The sequence below is a fragment of the Plectropomus leopardus genome, chromosome 8 (assembly GCF_008729295.1).
Source record: "Plectropomus leopardus isolate mb chromosome 8, YSFRI_Pleo_2.0, whole genome shotgun sequence".
Classification (NCBI taxonomy): domain Eukaryota; kingdom Metazoa; phylum Chordata; class Actinopteri; order Perciformes; family Serranidae; genus Plectropomus; species Plectropomus leopardus.
Window position 1 is genome coordinate 11,274,242 of NC_056470.1, and position 20,137 is coordinate 11,294,378.

At 39.1% G+C, this 20,137-nt stretch overlaps 1 protein-coding gene across 3 annotated transcripts in view; it reads left to right on the forward strand.

The window, feature by feature from the left end:
* The window catches only part of mgll (monoglyceride lipase), a 39,562-nt gene extending 24,228 nt beyond the window's left edge, over positions 1-15,334 (forward strand). For all 3 annotated transcript variants that reach the window (XM_042491905.1, XM_042491904.1, XM_042491903.1), the window contains 4 exons: positions 8,789-8,899; positions 9,772-9,861; positions 12,455-12,670; positions 14,029-15,334. In XM_042491905.1, the coding sequence (XP_042347839.1) occupies positions 8,789-8,899; positions 9,772-9,861; positions 12,455-12,670; positions 14,029-14,157 (546 nt within the window). In that variant the 3' untranslated portion in view covers positions 14,158-15,334. The remainder of the gene's footprint in view (positions 1-8,788; positions 8,900-9,771; positions 9,862-12,454; positions 12,671-14,028) is intronic.
* The last annotated feature ends 4,803 nt before the right edge of the window (positions 15,335-20,137 follow it).

The following is a 20,137-nucleotide window of genomic DNA, read 5'->3' on the forward strand; positions in this document are numbered from 1 at the left end:
GTCCCCTCTCCAAATTCTGAGGGTTTTTTTGAATCAGTGAAAGTGGCACAGGCAGAGATCTCCATGAGTTCTTTTTAACCTCAACAGCAGTTTGTGACTGGTGGGGTTGGATAACTGATTCTTCAGTCCATTCAGAGCTGATCAGAGCGATGGATGAAAGGAGCAGCTGCTGCGAGTGAATGCAAGCTTTTAGACCCAGCAGAATGCACAGTAAAGTTCCACTTTCAATACACCTGACGTTCTACTGCTCCATCTGTGCTCAGATTGCACTCTGTGCTCCGACAGTTTGGTGTAATAAAAAAACCCAAAGGTGTATATTTTCAACAGGGCCTCTAATGAACAGTCCAGCTCCAAAAGTAGAAAATATATTTGTGATGGCAGATGTTTTGATCATGCCGGGCCGCCACAAATAAATGAATGTGTGAGAAACCCTTGATTTTGGACTTTGAACAGAGCCGGGTTAACTGGTTCCCCTTGTTTCCAGTCTTTATTCTAAGCTAAGCTAATTGCCTCCTGACTCTACTGACATACAGTAAAATGTAGGTATATGTAGTGTGCTGTATACTGTTTTGTACAGTGAACATATTCGATTATTTTTTTTTTTTATATTTGAGCATCCTATCAACTAAGTTAAATCTGGGGAATTAAAAGTGTGTTTAATTTAATGCAGACTGCATCAGACAGCCTTTGAAGACTTTAAAATGTGTCTTTCTGAAATCGACAGACACAGAGCCAAGCCAGAATTCTCATTGAGAAAAATTACATAACACTTGGACACAAAAAGCATCAAGGCTGGCCAGGGCACTATTTTTAACTGATCAGTTTATTCAGTCTTTCACAGAGCTGCATTCAGCGCCATAGCCTCTCACTGTTGTGCTCAGTGACCCACTAACTCTCAGTACAGTTAACACAACACAAACGGTATTGATGAGTTATATAATAAATGATTGCTCTCAGTGTTTGTAGGTCCAGTCAGATCGTACTCCCATTAACTTGCTTGTGTTTCAGATGAACAAGCTGCTCAGATTCTGTATTCACATGAATGCTTTTATGCATGCAGTTTTATCTGGAGAGCAGTATCTCATGTTGTATAAGAAAGATGCCAATTTAACTCTCACAGAACATGATGCTCGGGGATCTTTAAACAGAGTGCAGTCCGCACCATCTTCCTAAATCTGAAACATTTCAGGCCAAAACACATACACAATTTTATTATTTTTCTTGTATTTTTGCTCACAGCTGGTAGACTCTTTTTAAGCAGTGAACACAGAGGATAAATGCAAATTCATTACAGAACTATTCTTCCATGAGACGCTCAGAGCCTTGTTATCTCGCTGCGCAGCAGTGATTCAGTGGGCTTGTTGGATTTTACAAAAACAAAAGGGATTTTACAGCAGACATGACGAGCTTTGAGGAAAAATTACATCTACATTGTTTGAAAATAAATAAGTTTATTGGAAAAGTTTCCAGGAAAAGTGTTTAAAGGGAAATCTAAATCCTACACACTGGACCTTTAAGAGTCCTGTGTATGTTTCAGACATTGACATTTTAACTTCAAGGCAACCCTTGTTAGTTAGTAATGCACTTTAATTTGTATGTAATTTGTGTAATTGTGAGCAAGGAGGCTGTAATCATGTGACCTACAGTATGCGCTCAGTCCATCATATGACAGGAGCAAAGTAGTCAGGTCAAGTAGTCATAATGGCAGACAGGTCAAACAAACACAGAACTTTGACCCAGGACACTGGGGTTCTGAATTGTGTGAAATCAAAAGTCAAGGTTGAGTTTTTTTTTAAGTCAGGTAACATCACGTCATGTTATGACGCCCAACATTCATACTTTTCCTGAACCTAACCTAACAAACATAGGACTTTGATCAGAAGAGATCAGTCTCGTAACAGCTTGTTGGCTCAGAAACTCATGATCTTGCAATCACACGAAAGAAGGATATTCCTGTTTTCTTAAATCCCCACAAAAAATGTTCAAAGTGGAAGAAGATGTGAAATTGTACTTATCACAGAACTACTCCTGCATAAAAATAATCTGTCAGAACCGTTTAATAATGACTTGCTAACACTTCTATTTCCAGCCCTGATGGGCTGTAGAAAGCGAGAAATCCATTAGATTTCATCAATTAATGGATTATTAGAAAGTGAGAAAAGCGTGGGTGCCTAATGGATTGTTTAATGATTTGTGTGCATATGGGACCGTTCACTTTCACAGCATCTCCTTTCATGATAGAAATATATTTTTCCAGTCTCCAAACCAATGTTGAATATCTTTTTACCACCCAAATATGGTTTTCTTCGATGGAGCCTTTAGTCTGAGTGTTTTACATCAAACTGTCTTCCATCCAAGACACTCACATTAAATTTGTGAGTCTGTTTTTGCAAACCTTTTACTGCTCGTGCTTTAGTGTGCAGCAGCAGCACTGTATTTATATGAAGACTGATGCTGTGTTCAAAACAGTTTAAGGTTCCAGGAGCACAGACTCAAATGGTTTTGTGTAAATTAAACTGTTGAATACCAGATGGAAGCTGAGAGTCTGTTTAGACACCAGAGCCTGGAAATATTAAGGCTGAGCTGACCAAAGTCACAGCACCTTCCTCCTCATCTCTTCCTTCTTCCCTCAGCTTTTTCTCATCCCCTCCTCTCTCTTTTCTCTCTGCTCATTCCATCCCTCCATCTGTGTCATTTCATCAGATGGTTTGTTTTGTGCTGTCGTCTAAGCCGGTCCACCTGTCCTGTTGTCACCTGCTTCATTTCCTGTCTTCTCTCTCCTCCACATCCCGTCAGTTGTTGTGCTTTAATTTCGTTTTCTCATTTTGTTTGTTTGTCCTCCTTTAATCCTACTTCATTTTCTCCTCCTCGTACTTCCTCTCTCAGAGCCCTTTTTTTTCCCCTTTTCATCTCATTTTCTTGGAAACAAATGAAACCCAGACCTAAAGGTTTGGGAAACCCAACCCAAATCAAACGTTGCATTGCTGTGTTTTTACAGGCTTCATTTTCCCAGCTCCCCTGTGTTGTGACTCCTCATCCTGTTTCTCGTAGCGCTTTCCTCCGTTTCTCTGCTTGTATGAATCTTTGTTTAACAGAGCCAGCATGACGCAAAAACTACAAGACTAGCACAAACAAACACCCTGTGGATTCTACAGTGTGTGCAGAGAAGCTGCTCTAATGATAACATCCTGAGGAGACTGTGGAGCAGTGAGCAGAGCCCAGCAGCAGAGTAGATTTAGTGACGAAAGATGTCCAACACTCTTCAAACATCACCTGCACCACCACCAGTAGCTGTTCTTTTTATCAAAAAAAGTTTAATCTTGAGCTTTGATTTATTAGCTGTTAAGTTAGGTTCCTAATGAGAACTGAAACAAATACATCCTGTCCCAGGGAAACATACAGTAAGTGAAGATTTAAATGGGTGTCTTTAGTATTTTGTTATTTTTAGCCAGGCAAGGGGCATGACTAATGTTGGTCTGTCCGTCCATCTGTCTGTTGACCCACCACTTTGGTCCAGAGTGAACTATTTGATGGATTAGTGTAAATTCTGTACAGACAGTCATTGTACCCAGAGGATTAATCCTAACGACTGTGGTGATTATATACATTTTTATCTTGAACCACTAGCAGGTTAAAATTTTCACAAATATGGTGAAATATCTCACATCTACCTAATGGACTGGCTCAAAATTCTGTACACATATTGCTGCCATCAACAGGTCAAAACATTTAAGTTTCTTATACTGATTCTACAAATTACCAAACGACTGCACTGCAATATTCACAGCAGTTAGTAGTTTACAACCCATTGATGCAACTTCATTCATTCCATTGTGGACTTTTTGAGGGCACCATGTAGTGGATACATGAAAGTAACACTCATTAAAGCCAAGCAATAAATATATTCTATTATATAGTACATAGGAAGTGACTTCGGACACAGTCTATACTTGCTAAACATCAGGAATTCTTTTATGCAGTTTAAAAGTTTGAAACCTGATGAAAATGGATTAATTTCAAGGACATGTGAAGAATGCAGTGAACAGTGACAGAAGAAATTACCCAAAAATTAGCGAGAAATCATAAAGGAGTTAAAAGAAAATGACTGAATGAATGAAAAGAATGAAAGGAGCAGCTTAAAAATAAAACAATTAAAAATGACTGAAGAGTGCAAAAACCAAGATAATGACTAGGTATAATGAGGAGATTCAAGGTCAGAGTAACTTTTTGGCATGAGGCCTTGACTAGCTGCACCTTCCTGTGTGAGGAAAAGAGGAGAGGTGAAAAGTTCAACGACACGCAAACATTCTTTTAAGGTAGCTGAATATGATTTTCACATAAGTAAGTTAAATATAGATTTTGTGTTTATCTATTGAGTGGTCTATTATGCTGTAGTTTGAAACAGGGTGAACATTTAACGAGTATGAATAAGCAGTTTGTAACCTGTGTGTTGCATTATTTTTAAAAATACAGAAATAATGGTGTCACGAGAGAGATAAGTCTGGGGTGTGGAAAAGTACCTAGAACCCAAGCGAAGGCTGACACTATTAAAATCAGAGCCAGAAGATAGGAGCATGAGAGGGAGGAGATTCCTGGGTCCCCAAGAGAAGGGGGAGTGACCCCAGAATCTCCATAAGAGTATGAAAATGAGTGTTTCGAAAGTAATTTTTAGTCTAATCCCAGGATTGGCTTGAGTTTGTTGTTGTTCTGTCAAAGACTGCAATAAGCCCTCCTTCGCAGCTGACTTTGCTCATCTCCAGTGTTCCTTGACTGAAGTGTCTACTCCAACTTGAAGAAAGCTTGCAAGAGTTAGATAAATTAGATGCAACTTAAGGTTAATTATAGAAAGATCATCAGAGGTGTCTTTTACACGACAGGTGATCAGGCTTCAAGGCTTAAATACTTGCCAAAGGTGTCTGAAAGCAGCACTTATCCTTTGGTTTCTTATTTTACCTTTAATATTACTAAATATATGACTAATACTGGTGCAGTTAACATTCTGAGTTCCAAAATGATCCTGTTTTAATGCGTTACGTATCTGTATGTGTTAGGCCATTGATTGTTCTTTTTTGGGTTGTCCTTTTGCTTAAGGGGACAAAGAAACAACTTTATTTTGAAGGAGTACATTGATTGTAAGGAACAAAACATTTACTGGGAACAAGTCCTCTCAGGTTTAGGGGAGACTCATGAATGATTACTTGTATCAGAGTGGCCCATCTTTTGAGGCACCACTGGTTGTGTCTAAGTAGAAAGGTGATAGCATGACTGTAAACTCTCATTAAAACATACTTCTGCAGTCATTTTCTGTTTAAAATAAGTCAATAATTACAGTGGAACATTGAAAGCACTGCAAGCTGATGTAAGAATTGGTTTATCATTGCCCAGACAAGAATCACAGCTCTCACAAAACATCTAAACATGGTCATGAGAATAAGAAATGTGAAATGATTCAAACTGAAAAAATAAATAGCAGTTCCAAGTTTGTAGCTTCTGTGTCTGATACACCACATTGACTAATTCCCAGTTTCCTCTGCATCTTATTTGTTTAAGCAGTAATTCAAGAATTGGAGCAGTGTTTATCGTCTTTGTATCAGCCCATGGGAATGCTGACAAATGCCTTCAGCTCTGGCTCCTCACTCTTCCTCATTTCTCTCCTTTTCCATTAGTGTTTCTGGCCGAGGCTCATTTGTCCCACTTCCTTAGAGCCAGAGTTTTATGTAATGCTTTGTCACTGTTTAGGGCCTTCAGTGTATTCACTCAATTTGTCAGCCCTCCATCTCTCTCTGTGTATATTACTCCATCAGTTTCTTGTTATGCTAAACCGTATTTGTGTAATCTCATCACTCTCCCAATTTGTCCTGTCTATCAATGTTTACTTTATACTGAATAGTTTGATCTTGTTTAATCGGAGAGCGATGATTCCAAATTATTGGACTTTTTATTGAACATAACTGCTGTTTAACAAAAAGTTACCTTTCATTTTTTCTGACGGTTATGATGAAACTGATGATTTTGTAACAGTGCAATGTCAGAATTCGAGCTGTGTAGTCCACATAATGTCAGTATATTAGCTCCTCAGGGAATTTTTGACAGTTCAAGTCCACCCACTGTCAGCAGACAGACATACAATACAAGTATTCATCCTCTCAACCAGAGTTCAGAGAGAGAACGTGTCGTTAGACCTCAAATTGGCTTCTTAAAGAGCTTCTCTGTCCCAATCTGTAGTCTCTCTGTCTCTGTCTCTGTCTCTTCCCTATTTACACTTATCTTTTTCTCTATCACTGAAGCCCACTAGACTAAATGTACAGTGTGTGGCTTTTGTACCACATTGTATCAAGTCATCTCATTATAATCAACCATAATCAGATGTGTTGAACCGATCAGCCTGTTTGGGCAGCGTAAATCATCCAGGAGAAATTTTGCTGTTTGAATAGGAAACATTTCATTGAATGTGTGTTACGGCTGCAGGATATGAGAAAAATATACAACACGCAATAACGTCTAAAATTACGATAACGTTATTACTCGCAATAAATAAATGATTATTAAAGTTGGCCCAGTTCTTGACTCAGACTTGTAAAGTACACATGCTTGTGCCACATCGTCTCTCCTGTATCCAAAATACTGCCAGACAGACGATGTGTTATTCTTTTAGGCACCAGTTCTTCTCTGGCATTCAAACTTTCATCTGCACTCATCTTGTTACACTTTCCTGCTCCAACAGTGCAGCACTAGTCTAATAAACATCACTCATATGTGTGCATATTCTGACCAATCAGAAGGTGCCTAACAGTGAGGGCTCTGTCTGATTGGCCAAAGAGTTAACTACAGCGAAAATAGTGTGTAGAGCCAGACTGTAATATACGTGCAATACATTGTCACTGTATTCAAAGGGCAATATCGCAGTCTTTCATGATTATCCCGATGATGATAAAAAATTATATATTGTGCAGTCATAGTGTGTGTTTGTTACCTAGTGTTCACACGTGGATATTTCAATGTGAGTTTGTTTGTGAGTGTGTGTTGGAATGTGTGTGTAAAGGAGAAACAAGAGATTGAGCTAACCAGCCTCTTTCTCTTACTGTGTGTGTTTGTGTGGGCATATGCAGCAAGTGAGTGTGCTTTAGAAAGTGAGATTTTCTGGTGGGAAATGTTTTGTCTTTTAGTGCCTCTTTTCGTGAAGTGAGCCTGTCATTGGCCCCAGCCTGATGAATATTCACACAAGTGACAAAGAACACTCACATAAACAAAATTGAAGCCAATTAGTCTCCAGAGAGAGAGAGAGAGAGAGAGAGAGAGAGAGAGACAGATTCACCCATGCAGAATCACTGTGCTCATGCATGTGTGTGTGGCTGTTTGCACCCACACAGACACTTGTTGCATACGAGAAGAGAGCCCACGACAAAATGAACCATGGCGAATTGATTTGAGTCTTGGCCGCCACAGAGCTGCTAATTATCATGGCCTTACATCACAGGATTTAAATCACAATCCCAAATGTCAGCATCAGTGCCAAGGTGTGGCCTCGCGCTGCTGTTCACTGCAGCTACACAGTGCACGCTGTGCCCCGCGGGCTGTGAGTTCACAGTCGCATCTCTTCCCCAGTCTGTGTAGAGCGACAGCAACAAAAGAGCTGAGTGGAAATTCACGCCCGTCTGAACAAAAGACAGATTGTTTTATGTTCGTCTTGACCTCTGAGGAGTTTTCCCACTGCTCCTCGCATCACAACCTCTCACCTACTTTGCACAAAAGACACTCCCTGTCTTCTGTTACAGGCTGAAGACGGAGCTCATATCATCTTACCCTCATTCAAACATGTTCCCCGTTCTACCATTGCCCTCATTTCAAGCTGCTCTGTTTCAGATTAATTCCCATCATGCAATAATGTGTACTTTGTTTTATGAGCTAATTAACTGAAAGGCTGCCTACGATTCCTAACTTTAAAGGGGGAGTTTGGTATTTTTCAATCTGGATCTTTTTTTCTGATGTTTTGTGTTTAATGGGAACAGCTGTTGTGGACATTGGTCAAGTATTGAGCGAAACCGCTGCAGACTGAAGCTGCAAAACAGGCTGCAATGTAACCACTCTGGGAAAGTTCCCGACGTCACTCTACATCCACTGAAAGTGCTTGTTTTTGCCACCGACAGGCTCAGATTATTATTCTCTCTGACAATTTATTGAAAGGATCCTTACAGAGACAGACTTATTTTTCAAGAGTAAAATCCTTTTTATTTTAACCAGAAAGAGCCTCAAAATTGCAATCGCCAAAATCACAAGACTCTTTTCAGAAAATGTAATTTTAGCATGTAAAGAGCCATTGTATTTTTGCATCTATCTGGGTGAATTTAGGGTTTATTTTCAACCAAAACAGAGTTGGTGGTTGGTACATGGAACAGTGGAAAGATAAAGACAGTTTTTGTGAGTTTTAATTTGTTTCTGCTGACTTTGAATGAAGTGTGATCATAAAATTTACGATCATAAAATGTTTGTTTATGTGAATTTATGATGTGATGTGTTTTGGAGAGCTGCCTCATAGTTGGAACCATGTCTTCTGTCTATATACAGTATGTGCTCTCTGTTAGTGAAAAAAACACCTAGTTCGTCTGCACGTCACCTCTGACTCCGGCCTCTTGAATTGATTAAAGCACAACTTTAAACAATGGAAAACTTTTAATATATTATTAAATAATAATAATATTTTTAATAATATATTATTAAATCTTATATTATTAAATACATACATACTATATATAAATTTACCATACATATTGTGCTTTTTCTTTCTCAGGGGGGTGCAATCTCTATCCTGACAGCCTGTGAGAGGCCCAATGATTTTGCTGGAGTGGTTCTGATAGCTCCGATGGTCCAGATGAACCCAGAGTCAGCCACACCATTCAAGGTACAGCATCATTTTTCATCCAGTCATTCTCTCCACATCACTTTTTACTCTCTCTTTTCCTCTCGTCTTTCTTTCATAATTGAGACTCCATATTCAGTCAAGTACTCGGATAACCCAGGAGTCATTTATCTTACTCCACTCAGCCCTGCTGTGGGTGACCACTATAATACTGACACCTCGTATTTTGTGTGTTTCAAGGGCAACAATCAGTGTTAGTGCCACTTGAGCAGCAGTAGTTGTCACCTACTGAAACACACACACAAGTCTGTCCAATTGTCAAGGCCAAACACAGACAAGAATGCATGGAAGAGACTTGTTTTTCTAATTATGGGCATGTTTTAACAAGATGAAGCATGTGTTTTTAAAGGGGACAGTTAACCCCCAAATCAAAATTGCAGAAAATAGTTTTGATATGGAATTGCTCAAAAGTAGGTCTGTGGATTATCTTCAGTAACCAGCTCATGATTTCAGGAGTTTATAAAAAGGATTTTTTGGCACTTTGAGCACCACAAGCCGTGTGCTATCTAATTCCATTATATTTATGAGAAGGCAGACATCTTTATAACCAGTATCTGCAACACTCTAAGACTGACACCTAAACAGTCTAGACTAATAAATAGCACTACAGGTAAAAGAAATAAATGTGTTTTTTTTATTTTATTTTGGAGTGAACTTCCCCTTTTATCCTGCACAAAGATTCTGTAAACATACAGTAGAAATACAAGCAAACAAGTGAATTATACAGTACGTATTCTAACACTCATTAGATGGCGAGAAAAAAAATAAGAGATGGAAACGCTCATCATGGAGGTGTTGATGTGTGAAAATAAACTGAAACGCTTGGCGTGATTTATTTTTGTCATTGTTTGCAGGTTTTTATGGCGAAGGTCCTGAACCAAGTGTTGCCCAGTCTCAGCCTCGGCTCCATCGAGTCCAAATGGGTGTCACGGGACAAGAAGCAGGTGAGAGACACATGCTGATGTGTGTCTGTGGGTGGGAGAGCCGTGTTGTTATCTGAGATTGAAATATCAGGTATGGATGTTGCAGAAAATAGAACTTACAATGTCTCAAGGAGTCCCAGGAGGAAAGCCCACCCACAATACGTGCTTTGAATCCTTTCCAAACGGCAAGTAGTCCGTCTTATCTAGCCAAGTGTGTGTAGTATTTTGGGTTACTTGCATTGTGTTATTTGTAATTACAAAAACAGGTGCACGTACTGTGTCACCTACAGGACAAGGACACAAAATTGTTTGGTGCTTGTTGTGTTTAGTTGTGTGTTTGTGTATTTTGAATAAAACACAGGAGAGACAAAAACACACATGCAGTCACGTCTGCACACCTCTATTTGCACGAATTTGCGCCTGTGGACGTGTTGAGTGGTTTTTGTAGGTATTGACACACCAAAGATGGCCTTTCAGAAACAGTGTTTGGTAACAATAGAATCCCACATCCTCCTACTTCTGCTTCCCACAGTCTGTTGGAGGAAGTAAACCTACATGAATCATTGAAAGAAAAGAGAACTTAAAAGATTCTCATGCCTCCGCATCAGCAGCATTCACAGCCGAAGGCATAATGTTTTCTTGAATGCGATATCTCAGGAATGTCTTGAGGAAATTTCTTCAGATTTAGTACAAATGTAAAAATACAAGAATGACCTGATTACATTTTGGTTTTCAAAGCTCAGAGGTCAAGGTCATTGTGACCTCACAAAACACGTTTTTGGCCATAACTCATAAATTTATTTGCTAATTATGACAGAATGTCACACAAATGTCTGATATGATAAAATGATGAAGTGATGACATTTTATAACAAAAACACTGTGCTAATTGCACAGATCTTCAGTGCTGCCAGGTTGAAGATGTGTGTGAAGCATCCATGTTTCACAATACGTAGCGTCTCTGCAACAACTGTCATAGTTACAACTCTCCTATAACACACATCAAGAATTTGCCTCAAGAGGCTTCACAGTCTGTACAGCAAAGGACATTATCTGTCATTGCACCATGTGACGAAGCTCTCTATCAGTCCTCTGCACTCCTCCATAAAAATAGACCCTGAGTTAAGACAGCATGTTTCTTTCTGGAAATTATCATGGATGGAGGGGGTCTAGTGTCAGGAGGCTTTAACCTGCAAAATGTCACTCAACTTAACAGGTACCGACCAGCAAGGGACTTAAAATGACTGCAGACAGATGCATGAATTTACTATAAAAAGGGCAAAACAACCACAAAATGACCTCAAAGACACACAAAATACTACAAGAGACACAAAACAAATACATGGAGACACTTAATGTCTACACAGAGTCAAAAAATAACAGAAAAGACACAAATTGACAACAACTGAAGTTTTCTCATGAGATAGTTAACAGCCACAAAGATTCCTGGTCAAATCAAAACTACTAACTACTGTGTATGTGTTATATATATATGTTTGTGTGTGTGTGTGTGTGTGTGTGTGTGTGTGTGTGTATATGTATGTATGTATGTATGTATGTAAATATGGTTAACACACATTACATACAAACAAGAAAATATGTTGCCTTGGTCCAGACCTCTGAATCCTCCCACTCCACTGAGTTTTGAGATGACTGATTTTGAAGATGGAAGCGGAAAGTAACAAGTTGGCAATTCTGTCTGATATCACGCCAGCCAATATGGCTTATCATTAAGATTTTTATAAGAAACCTCAAAGCCCACTCTCTGTATATTTACTATCACTTTACCTTTTTCACAGCGAGATAAAGTGTGTACTGTCAGTCCAGCAAACAAGTCTAATGATTTTTGTTATGTAATTTATTCCTTTTTGTGACACAATGTTATCTCAGTTTCAAAGGGAAACTTTCACCTTCAAGACAGTGTTTCTGAGTGTCGCTGAGTCCTCTGAGCTGCCGCTCGTGTGTTGTGTCACAGCTCAGCTTACAGTCATTCGTTATTCAAAGCAGCAGAGCATGTGGCCCGAGAGAAGCTGCTTCTGTTAGAGTGGGCCTTCAGCTGTGTTTATGTAGGATAAATAGCAATGGGTGTGTGACTTATGTGAGAGCAAGTACAGACCTTGAAAGTATTCATATTTAATGTAAGAAAAACAGGGTGTGTCGTCTGCTGTTCCACTGTGATTTATACGAATGTTTAAGTGTCATATATAATTTATATGTCTCTCCCTTCCTCTGACTTTTATTTTTCTTTCCATAAAAGCTCCCTATCCATTCATTTATCATCCTTACTCCAATTTGCATACTTGAATGGTTTCCCCAGGAGTCTTATCATTTTCATGGCCCACTTTTCTCCCATGCAGGCACTTATTCTCCTGACTTTCTTCCATATTTGGATTAAACTACATAATGTATGGTGTTTATTAAATATAGATGTTTAATACAAACATCCACGCCATACATTACCATACATTACTGCTCACTAAATGTACAACAAAATATGTTGTGCCAAAATTTAGTTTCTATAATTACACCGAGAGTTAAATGAGTGCTGCATCAAAGCGATGCATGATAAACATTGTCTACTCATGCCGTTTAACTCTTTCCCTTTCCCTCGTCAGGTGGAGGCATATGATAATGATGAGCTGAATTTCCACGGTGGCATGCGGGTGTCGTTCGGCATGCAGCTGATGGGAGCAGCAGCTCGCATCGAGAAGGAGATCTCGTCCATAAGCTGGCCCTTCCTGCTCCTGCACGGCGACGCTGACAGGCTCTGTGACATCAGAGGCTCTAAAATGATGCACGAGAACGCTCCCAGCTCAGACAAGAAAATTAAGGTTGGTATGGGCTTTTCAGAAGAAATGATTTTGAGATTTTTCTTTTTGTGTTTTGTTTCCTTTTTATCTTTATTTGAAATGATCTTTTGCTTGCTGCATACAATACCAAAGCATAAGGGCCGATGTACCAAACTGCCCTCGGACATCTAAAAAAAAACACACTGTATTGTTTGATACAGTTAGCAAAACAAGATTTTTTTGTAGCTGACTGATAGAAAAAGTGCAACTTCAAGCAATGTAAAAATGCTTGCTGTTGCGGTTGATACCTGAAAGCCAGTTCATTATATGCTGGTTATGGGCAGGTCAGTGCCTAAAAGAAGCCGTGTTGTGAGGTAGTTTAAATCATCTGTTGTGTGGTTGAAGGTCGTGTATTTGTGAAGGAGGAGGTTCACAGTTTTTTTTGGTTAATCACGTGGGATGACAGATAATACTGAAATTTGAGGTGAGAGAAGTGAAAAGAGAGAAGAGACAGAAAGAGGGTTCCTGTCACTTCTTATCTTTGTGGATGTTATTCTTTTCCTTTGAATCAGGTAGTTTTCGTGAGGACAGAGACTGTTTATCACATGTCTTATCAAAGAAATATTTACCAAATGAAGATTTGTTTATCACAGAAAAAACATCTATTTCACTTCTTTTGTAGCATTTTACTGTAGGCAAAGGTAAACTAGATGAATTTATCTGAACTGTGACTCTTTACAGTCTGGACTGCAGATTGTTTAACCCTTTGAAACCTGGATCGATATCACTTTTCTTGTGCTGCATTCAGACACCTGTCATAAGTGTTTAAATCTTTGAACCCTCAGCAAATTGGTGATTTCTTTTGAAAACATGGAAAAAAGGCAGTTAGCAACTTGGCAAGAGGTGTTCCGCAAATGTTTAGAAAAAAAATGTATATTAAGATTTTTATTTTTATTTTTTTTAAAAGCCAGGGAAAAATATAAACCCTCTATGTATAATTATGTTAATTATAAATTTTAAAATATTTTACAGAATTATTAGAATTCTAATTTTTAAGTGCATTTTTCCAGGTCATTCCCTTGATGTTGTTATTGTTGTTGGGTTTTTTTAACTGTGTTTTCATGTTTGTTTTTTGTTTGTATGCTTTTATTTTGCTTATTTTTATATATATTTTTTGTACATTTTACTTTCTAAAATGTACTCTACTTTCTCTTCCTAGGTTGCTAATTGCCTTCTTCCCATGTTTTTGAAAGAAATCAAGCCAATTTGCTTAGGTTTCAAAGGGTTAAAGAGGCTGGACATTTTATTTGCAGGTTTTTAGATTTCAAAGAAATGTGTTTAACAGCTTCCTTGTTACTCGCATTTCATCTCACTGACTCTCGCTCTCCGCTCCTGTTCAGGTCTACGAGGGAGGCTACCACGCCCTGCACCACGACCTCCCAGAGGTGGCCGAGTCCGTGCTGAAGGAGGTGACCGGCTGGATCACAGAACACCTCCCCGCTATGACGTCGCCCCAACCGCAATCCTAGAATTGTGAAAACCGGGTCAACACTCCAAGGCGACTGCCAACCTCGTCTCAAGAGGCCTGCTCACCTTCCAGCAGTCTGTCAGGCATAACAAAACTACTACTACACTCTCTGGGTCTGGGAAATAAGTTTGGGTTTATAGACTGACATTATTTTCTCAGTTTAACAAGTTAACTGACTTTATCCTCTTGGCAAGTTACACTGATTTTAATTGGATGATGGGGTCATAAACCACTTTTTATTGTAGATATTAAGAAGCAGTGGTCAGTTTTCCTGCTCAACATATGATCAGGGATGTGTTTCACATATTGTGGGCGGTAGGTTTATATGGTTGCAATTTCATCATCTTTTTCCTGAGGTGCAGCTCGAGTTTAAGATATAGCATGCTGGGGATTCAAGTGCAATAATAATGAAGTTTCCTCGATATCTATACACACAAGCCGGATATTTTTAAGGAGTAATTACAACCGTAATGTCATACATTGTTCATCTGCACCAGCACATTTGCTTTTAGCTCATCCACCTTTCCCAGATAGGTCATAGCATCCCTAGAGCTCAGTAGCCAGGTCCTCACACTGCTTCACTGTCTTCACAGTGTCAGCAGATGTGTGTTAGACAAAATCAGTGAAAACAATACAGCTTTTCAGCTAGAGGTTTTTTTAGTGCTTTCTTGGAAGCAGTTCCCATTCCTGGTTCAGACTTGGTGGCTCAGGACTATCTGTCATCTTCTTAGAAAGCATCCACAAACTCTCTCTGCCTCCTCCTCTATTGCACTGCTTTACAAATTACCTGAAATACCACTTTTTACCCTTGTAAAGACAGTCAGAAACATATAATGTAAGCACACGTGACTGTGTGTATATATAACAGATCCTCTCTTCTCCAGACTTCCTCTGCATGTCCCTTTTCTTTGGCCCATAGAGTACATGATACATTACATATGAAGATTGGTGCAATCCATCCAAATCCTGTGGCCTTAAGTCAACATTTAAATCTAGTCATAATAATTATTTGTTATTACAGCCAAACAATTACTTTACCATGAAATCCATTTACTGACTGAGTGGTCAATAGAGAACCCCATTAATGAATTAGCGTTTCAGCACCTTCAGCTCCCTCGTCTCAAAGTCAATGGATTTTTTGAATTGATTTTTGGTTAGAGGCCTTAAAATAAGGTCTGTGGTTAACACAAGCTTAAGACTTTCACATTTTGTTTTACAACATAAAATTTGTCAGTTAATACACAAAAATGAAGAAAATGCAAAATGAGACTACAGAACGTCATCACGCCGAGACGCCCTGTGCCGTGTGCCGTGCCAAACACGGTTTTTACAGCCCTGTAGCAGTGGCAACACGACCATAGTGCAGTTCATTTTAGCCTAACATTAGCTTTTTACTTCTGGCGATTAAATTTAGGCTTCAAAGATCCTGAAAGTGGTACTCATTAGTGAAGACAATCTTGCTGTACAAAACGTGTATAAGTATCATATCAAGTACCAGAGAGCTTATTTTCTGCAACGATCCAAAATCCAATGGAAAAATCCCATAGGCTTTTTGACGAGGTAAACAGGGTGACGTTAGCTTCCAGGCTGGCCTACAGAAGAACATCATCCCCGGGTCACTCTACAGATACAATTACTTTATATAAAGCACCACTTTTAGTGAGCCAAGTCAAGATTATAGGGATACAAAGATGGTGTAGATTAACCAGGTGATGCTGCTATGACTCTCTGCAGGTGGGAATTAGAGGGCAAAGATCAAAAGGTCAGCCCTCTATGTGACCTTTGACCTTTAAGGTCACAGTTGATTTCACTGTTTGGGTTAGCTCAAACTGCAGACTAGAGCCCAGCTGGAAAACGAAAGGCAACCATCGCTCTGTTACTGTGGACAAAAGAGTTGATCCTTGTCCACACAGCATCTGTCAGTTGGTGGACACTTTTATCCAGTCCACCTTGAAGTGATGTGGAAGCGTGCATTTCTTGCATGGATGGCCACAGCGGGAATCCAACCCCTCAGAACAATAGCTTAGTCAATAGATTCCAGATGTGGAGGGACAGGAAGTGATATTACTGAGAATTAAACTTCTGGCCTCAAAAAACAGTATTGAAAATTGCACCTAAACACCACAGCAATCTAGTACATACACATATTCCAAATTAAAAGTCATCCAATTTTAATGGATTTTTAGCAACTTTAGGGAAATTTACCTTAAATGAAAATCTTAACACATTATGGACACTTTATAGTATAAATTCAGTATTTGTAGATTCAGTATATTTAAATCGGACTATTAGATTATGCATATATATATACATATATTGTTTTTTTCAGTACTTCTCTAACAGAATTTTATCTCTGGCATTGTGGAACCTGTCACTTCTCAAAGTGTTGCAGTGCATGGAGTCAGCCCTGGCTTCAAATAGGCTTTCAAAAATCCCATAGCAATAATGTCACAGTAGCATATATTTTTGGTAGCCGTTAATTATAAGCTAGACAAATGCACACTGAGCTCATTGTTTTATATCGTCATGTAGACTGTAATTAGCAGGTATTACTTCCCACCTTTTCATTGAGCATGAGAATGTTTTAACAGCACGAGTCAAAAGTTTTAAAGTTGTTCGTCACCAAAATCAAACATGCAAAGGGATCAAACAGTATGTGGGAGTTCAGGCAGCATGTCCTGTAGAAAATACAAAAGAGACTCGACTGCATAACTCTGGCTTTTTAGGAGTTTTTTTCTTTATCACTTAGAGTTCAAAAGGACTCATGCAGAGAGTGTAGGGGAGGTGCTGTGCAGTATCCACGGTGACCGTTACTCACATGTAACCACAGCAGCAGGCAGGCGGGCAAGGTAGAAATTTTTTATTCCATTTTACATGTGTTGTAACCACGGTGATCACTACAAGACTCATAGAACGAGATGAGTTTCTGGCTTCATGCCCGCTCTGTCACTTTCTCTCTCCAACTTTCTGTTTCCTCTCTCTGTCTCTCCCTGCCTCACCCCGTGTCACCGGGTTTCACCACCTCCCTTTATTTTTTTGTTGCTGTGGTGACCAGCGCTCTTTGTTCTGTCATCACAGAGCCCCTTGTTCTAACTCAAACATCTTGTCCTGTCAGCCACCCACACTGTCCCCAGTGGTCAATTATCAGAACAGCACGGGTTACATGACATTTGGGATTTTTGCAGCTGTTTTTTTTTTCTTCTTTTTTTGGCCAGAGAGCTGCCACTCATTTAACACGAGACACTTTGCTTAACCTGCCACTGTCTCTGCTCAGTGTACTGCTGTATCAAACCCACTAAATGGCTTCAGGGACACAAAAACCTGACATTTCTGAGTCTGTATGCGAGAGTGTGACCTGAAATTGCTCACTTGCCCTGCCGTCTCAACTTTGATCTGTTTTGCTAATTTTTTTAATCTCTGTTGTCTCTGATGTTTACAAACTGTTCCCTGATTTGGGGATGAAATCACTGAGTTGCACTGAAAAAATAGACTTGCAATCAGTAGGAAAAGTAAGGCAAGATGAGTTTATATTAAATATTTTCTGCAAAATTCTAAGTGCTGTACAGATATGCTAAAATGCATCAAACAATAAATCACAAGATGCTAAAAATACATAAGAGTATAGAAAGAAAAGTAAACAAAAAGAAAGGATGCAAGTGCATCCTTTCTTCAATTTCCTCAGGCGTCAGAAGACATTTTTCCAGGCTAAATGTCAGGTTTCACTGCCATGGGTGCACACAGAGATTGATAGTGTAATGTATTCATCAGTCCCAGTGGGAGTCAGACCCTTAACCTCATCCTCATATCACAAGCACTTCAAACACAATCTACTCCTGATTGGGCTGCAGCAGGCACATTGCACACAAAAGGCTGCACAGTCCCAGTTGTATTCAATCCATAATAGCACCCCCGCTGCACAATGGATTCAGACTCACGGGATCCTGTGTAACAGTAAATTTAAAAAGATCTACCTGTCAGACTACATGAGTGCATATTACCGCTGTCGTTAGCTATGGGGGCGGAGAGGGATGGAGTTGGAGTGAGAGGAGAAGAGAGAGGAGAAAAGAGAGAAGCTGTCAGTAACCATGGCAGCAGGCTTCTTTTTTTCTTTTGAGCGAAATCGCCCAGTAAAAAATGTGTATTTCTTAATGATGCTGGATGTAAAGCAGACGTTGCCACGCTTTCAGAGCTGGTTGTCCATTTTGGTGCTCTGAGGATTCCCTTTTGTGTGAGCGTCGAGATAAGAGAGCAAACAATTAGTGATAGGCTTGCAGTGAATAATAAGAGCTGCACACACACTGAATTCAAATCAAGCTGCTCTACTGTACTGACAACACACTCTTCATTTTTGCACAGAATGTTTCGGGGAATATAAGACCAATATTTTTTTTTCCCAAGGTAGTTAGTGTGTTTTTACTTCCACATATCACTTTTCTTGATTAAAAAGTGGTGGATGAAGCTCTGTGAGTGAAATTTTCACTCCATTTCACTCCCAAAATGACAGGATAACACGTGTTAAAGGTGTTTAACCTCTGACACAATCCTATCACCCCCCCCCCCCCCCATCCCAATATCCTTTTGTACTGGCATGTACACAGGCATGAATTGTATGCAGGTTTGCCATACTGACAAATAGCCATGTACAGATGTATTGCTCTGTTAATATGTAATAATCCACTCGACTGTTAATGTCTTTTTTTATTTAGAACAGAAGTTCTATGTAAGAGAGAGAAAATAGCAAATGCAGTAAACCACTGAATCTAATTGGCCTGCGGCTTTTCTGACAAAGCAAAGTCCAACAAGCCTGCTGGTATGTGAATGGGGCCATTGTTTTATTTTTATTTAATTTTTTTATCGACTTAATGACTGTTTCTAAGAAAAAAAGGCTGTTATATATTATGAAAGACTAAAGGGCACAGGCCAGTCTTTCTGTAACTGTATGAGATTCAAGTGCAGAGTTTGCATGAATGGAGTTAGCAGCAAGAACTGAAGAGGTCTTTTTCAAAATGCTGTAAAAGCATGAAAAAAGTTCTATCTTAAAGGTCCAGTGTGCAGGATTTAGTGGCATCTAGTGGTAAAGTTGCAGAAGTGCAATTTAAGAAGGAGAACTACAGTGGCTGTTGCAAAAATGCAAAAACGGGAAAATGCAAATGGCCCTATATAGAGCTAGTGTTTGGTTTGTCCATTCAGGGCTACTGTAGAAACAGCATGGCAGACTCCGCAGGAGAGAACCTGCTCTGTATGTAGATATAAACGGCTCTAAGGTAACAAAAACACAACAGATCTAATTAATAGGTGATTATACACTAATTAAAAATGTTAAAAAAAAACATATATACCATTTCTGCTAATAGATGCTCCTAAGGCCTACACACCGGACCTTTAATAACTGAATAATTTACTTGCCTGAGAACTAAAGTTGCACACTAATCTATAAAAATGTATCTCTGAAAATGCTATTTTCAAACGGCTTGTATTGCATTTTGGAACAAAACCGTCACTCAGATCTTGCTGGTTTTGATTTAGGTTTAGTGGCCAGACTGCTTAAATACTGAACATAATTGTAATACACTGTATAATAGCATAGCACTGCTAACAACACTTGAGGGAAATACAGAAATCAGGACCGCAATTTGATTATATTTATCTAGAGTATTTATAGGAATTAATTTTATGTATAGGCTACTTATTATATATTGATTACACATCATGACAAGGCACTTTTTATACCATAAACCAGTCACATATAACATATCATGTCATTTTTTTACTGTCGATGCTCAGCTATATGAAGCTCCATAATACTTTTTGAGATGGAAACTGGTTCAAGGTATATACAGTATATATACACGTAAATGTATATGTATGTACAGTCAGCAATCCCAAAATGTATGACCATGTTTCTGATATGATTTTGCATAGAGAGTATTTTACTACTACGTGTTGAGGTCGGCATTGTAATGACGAAAGAGAAAAACATC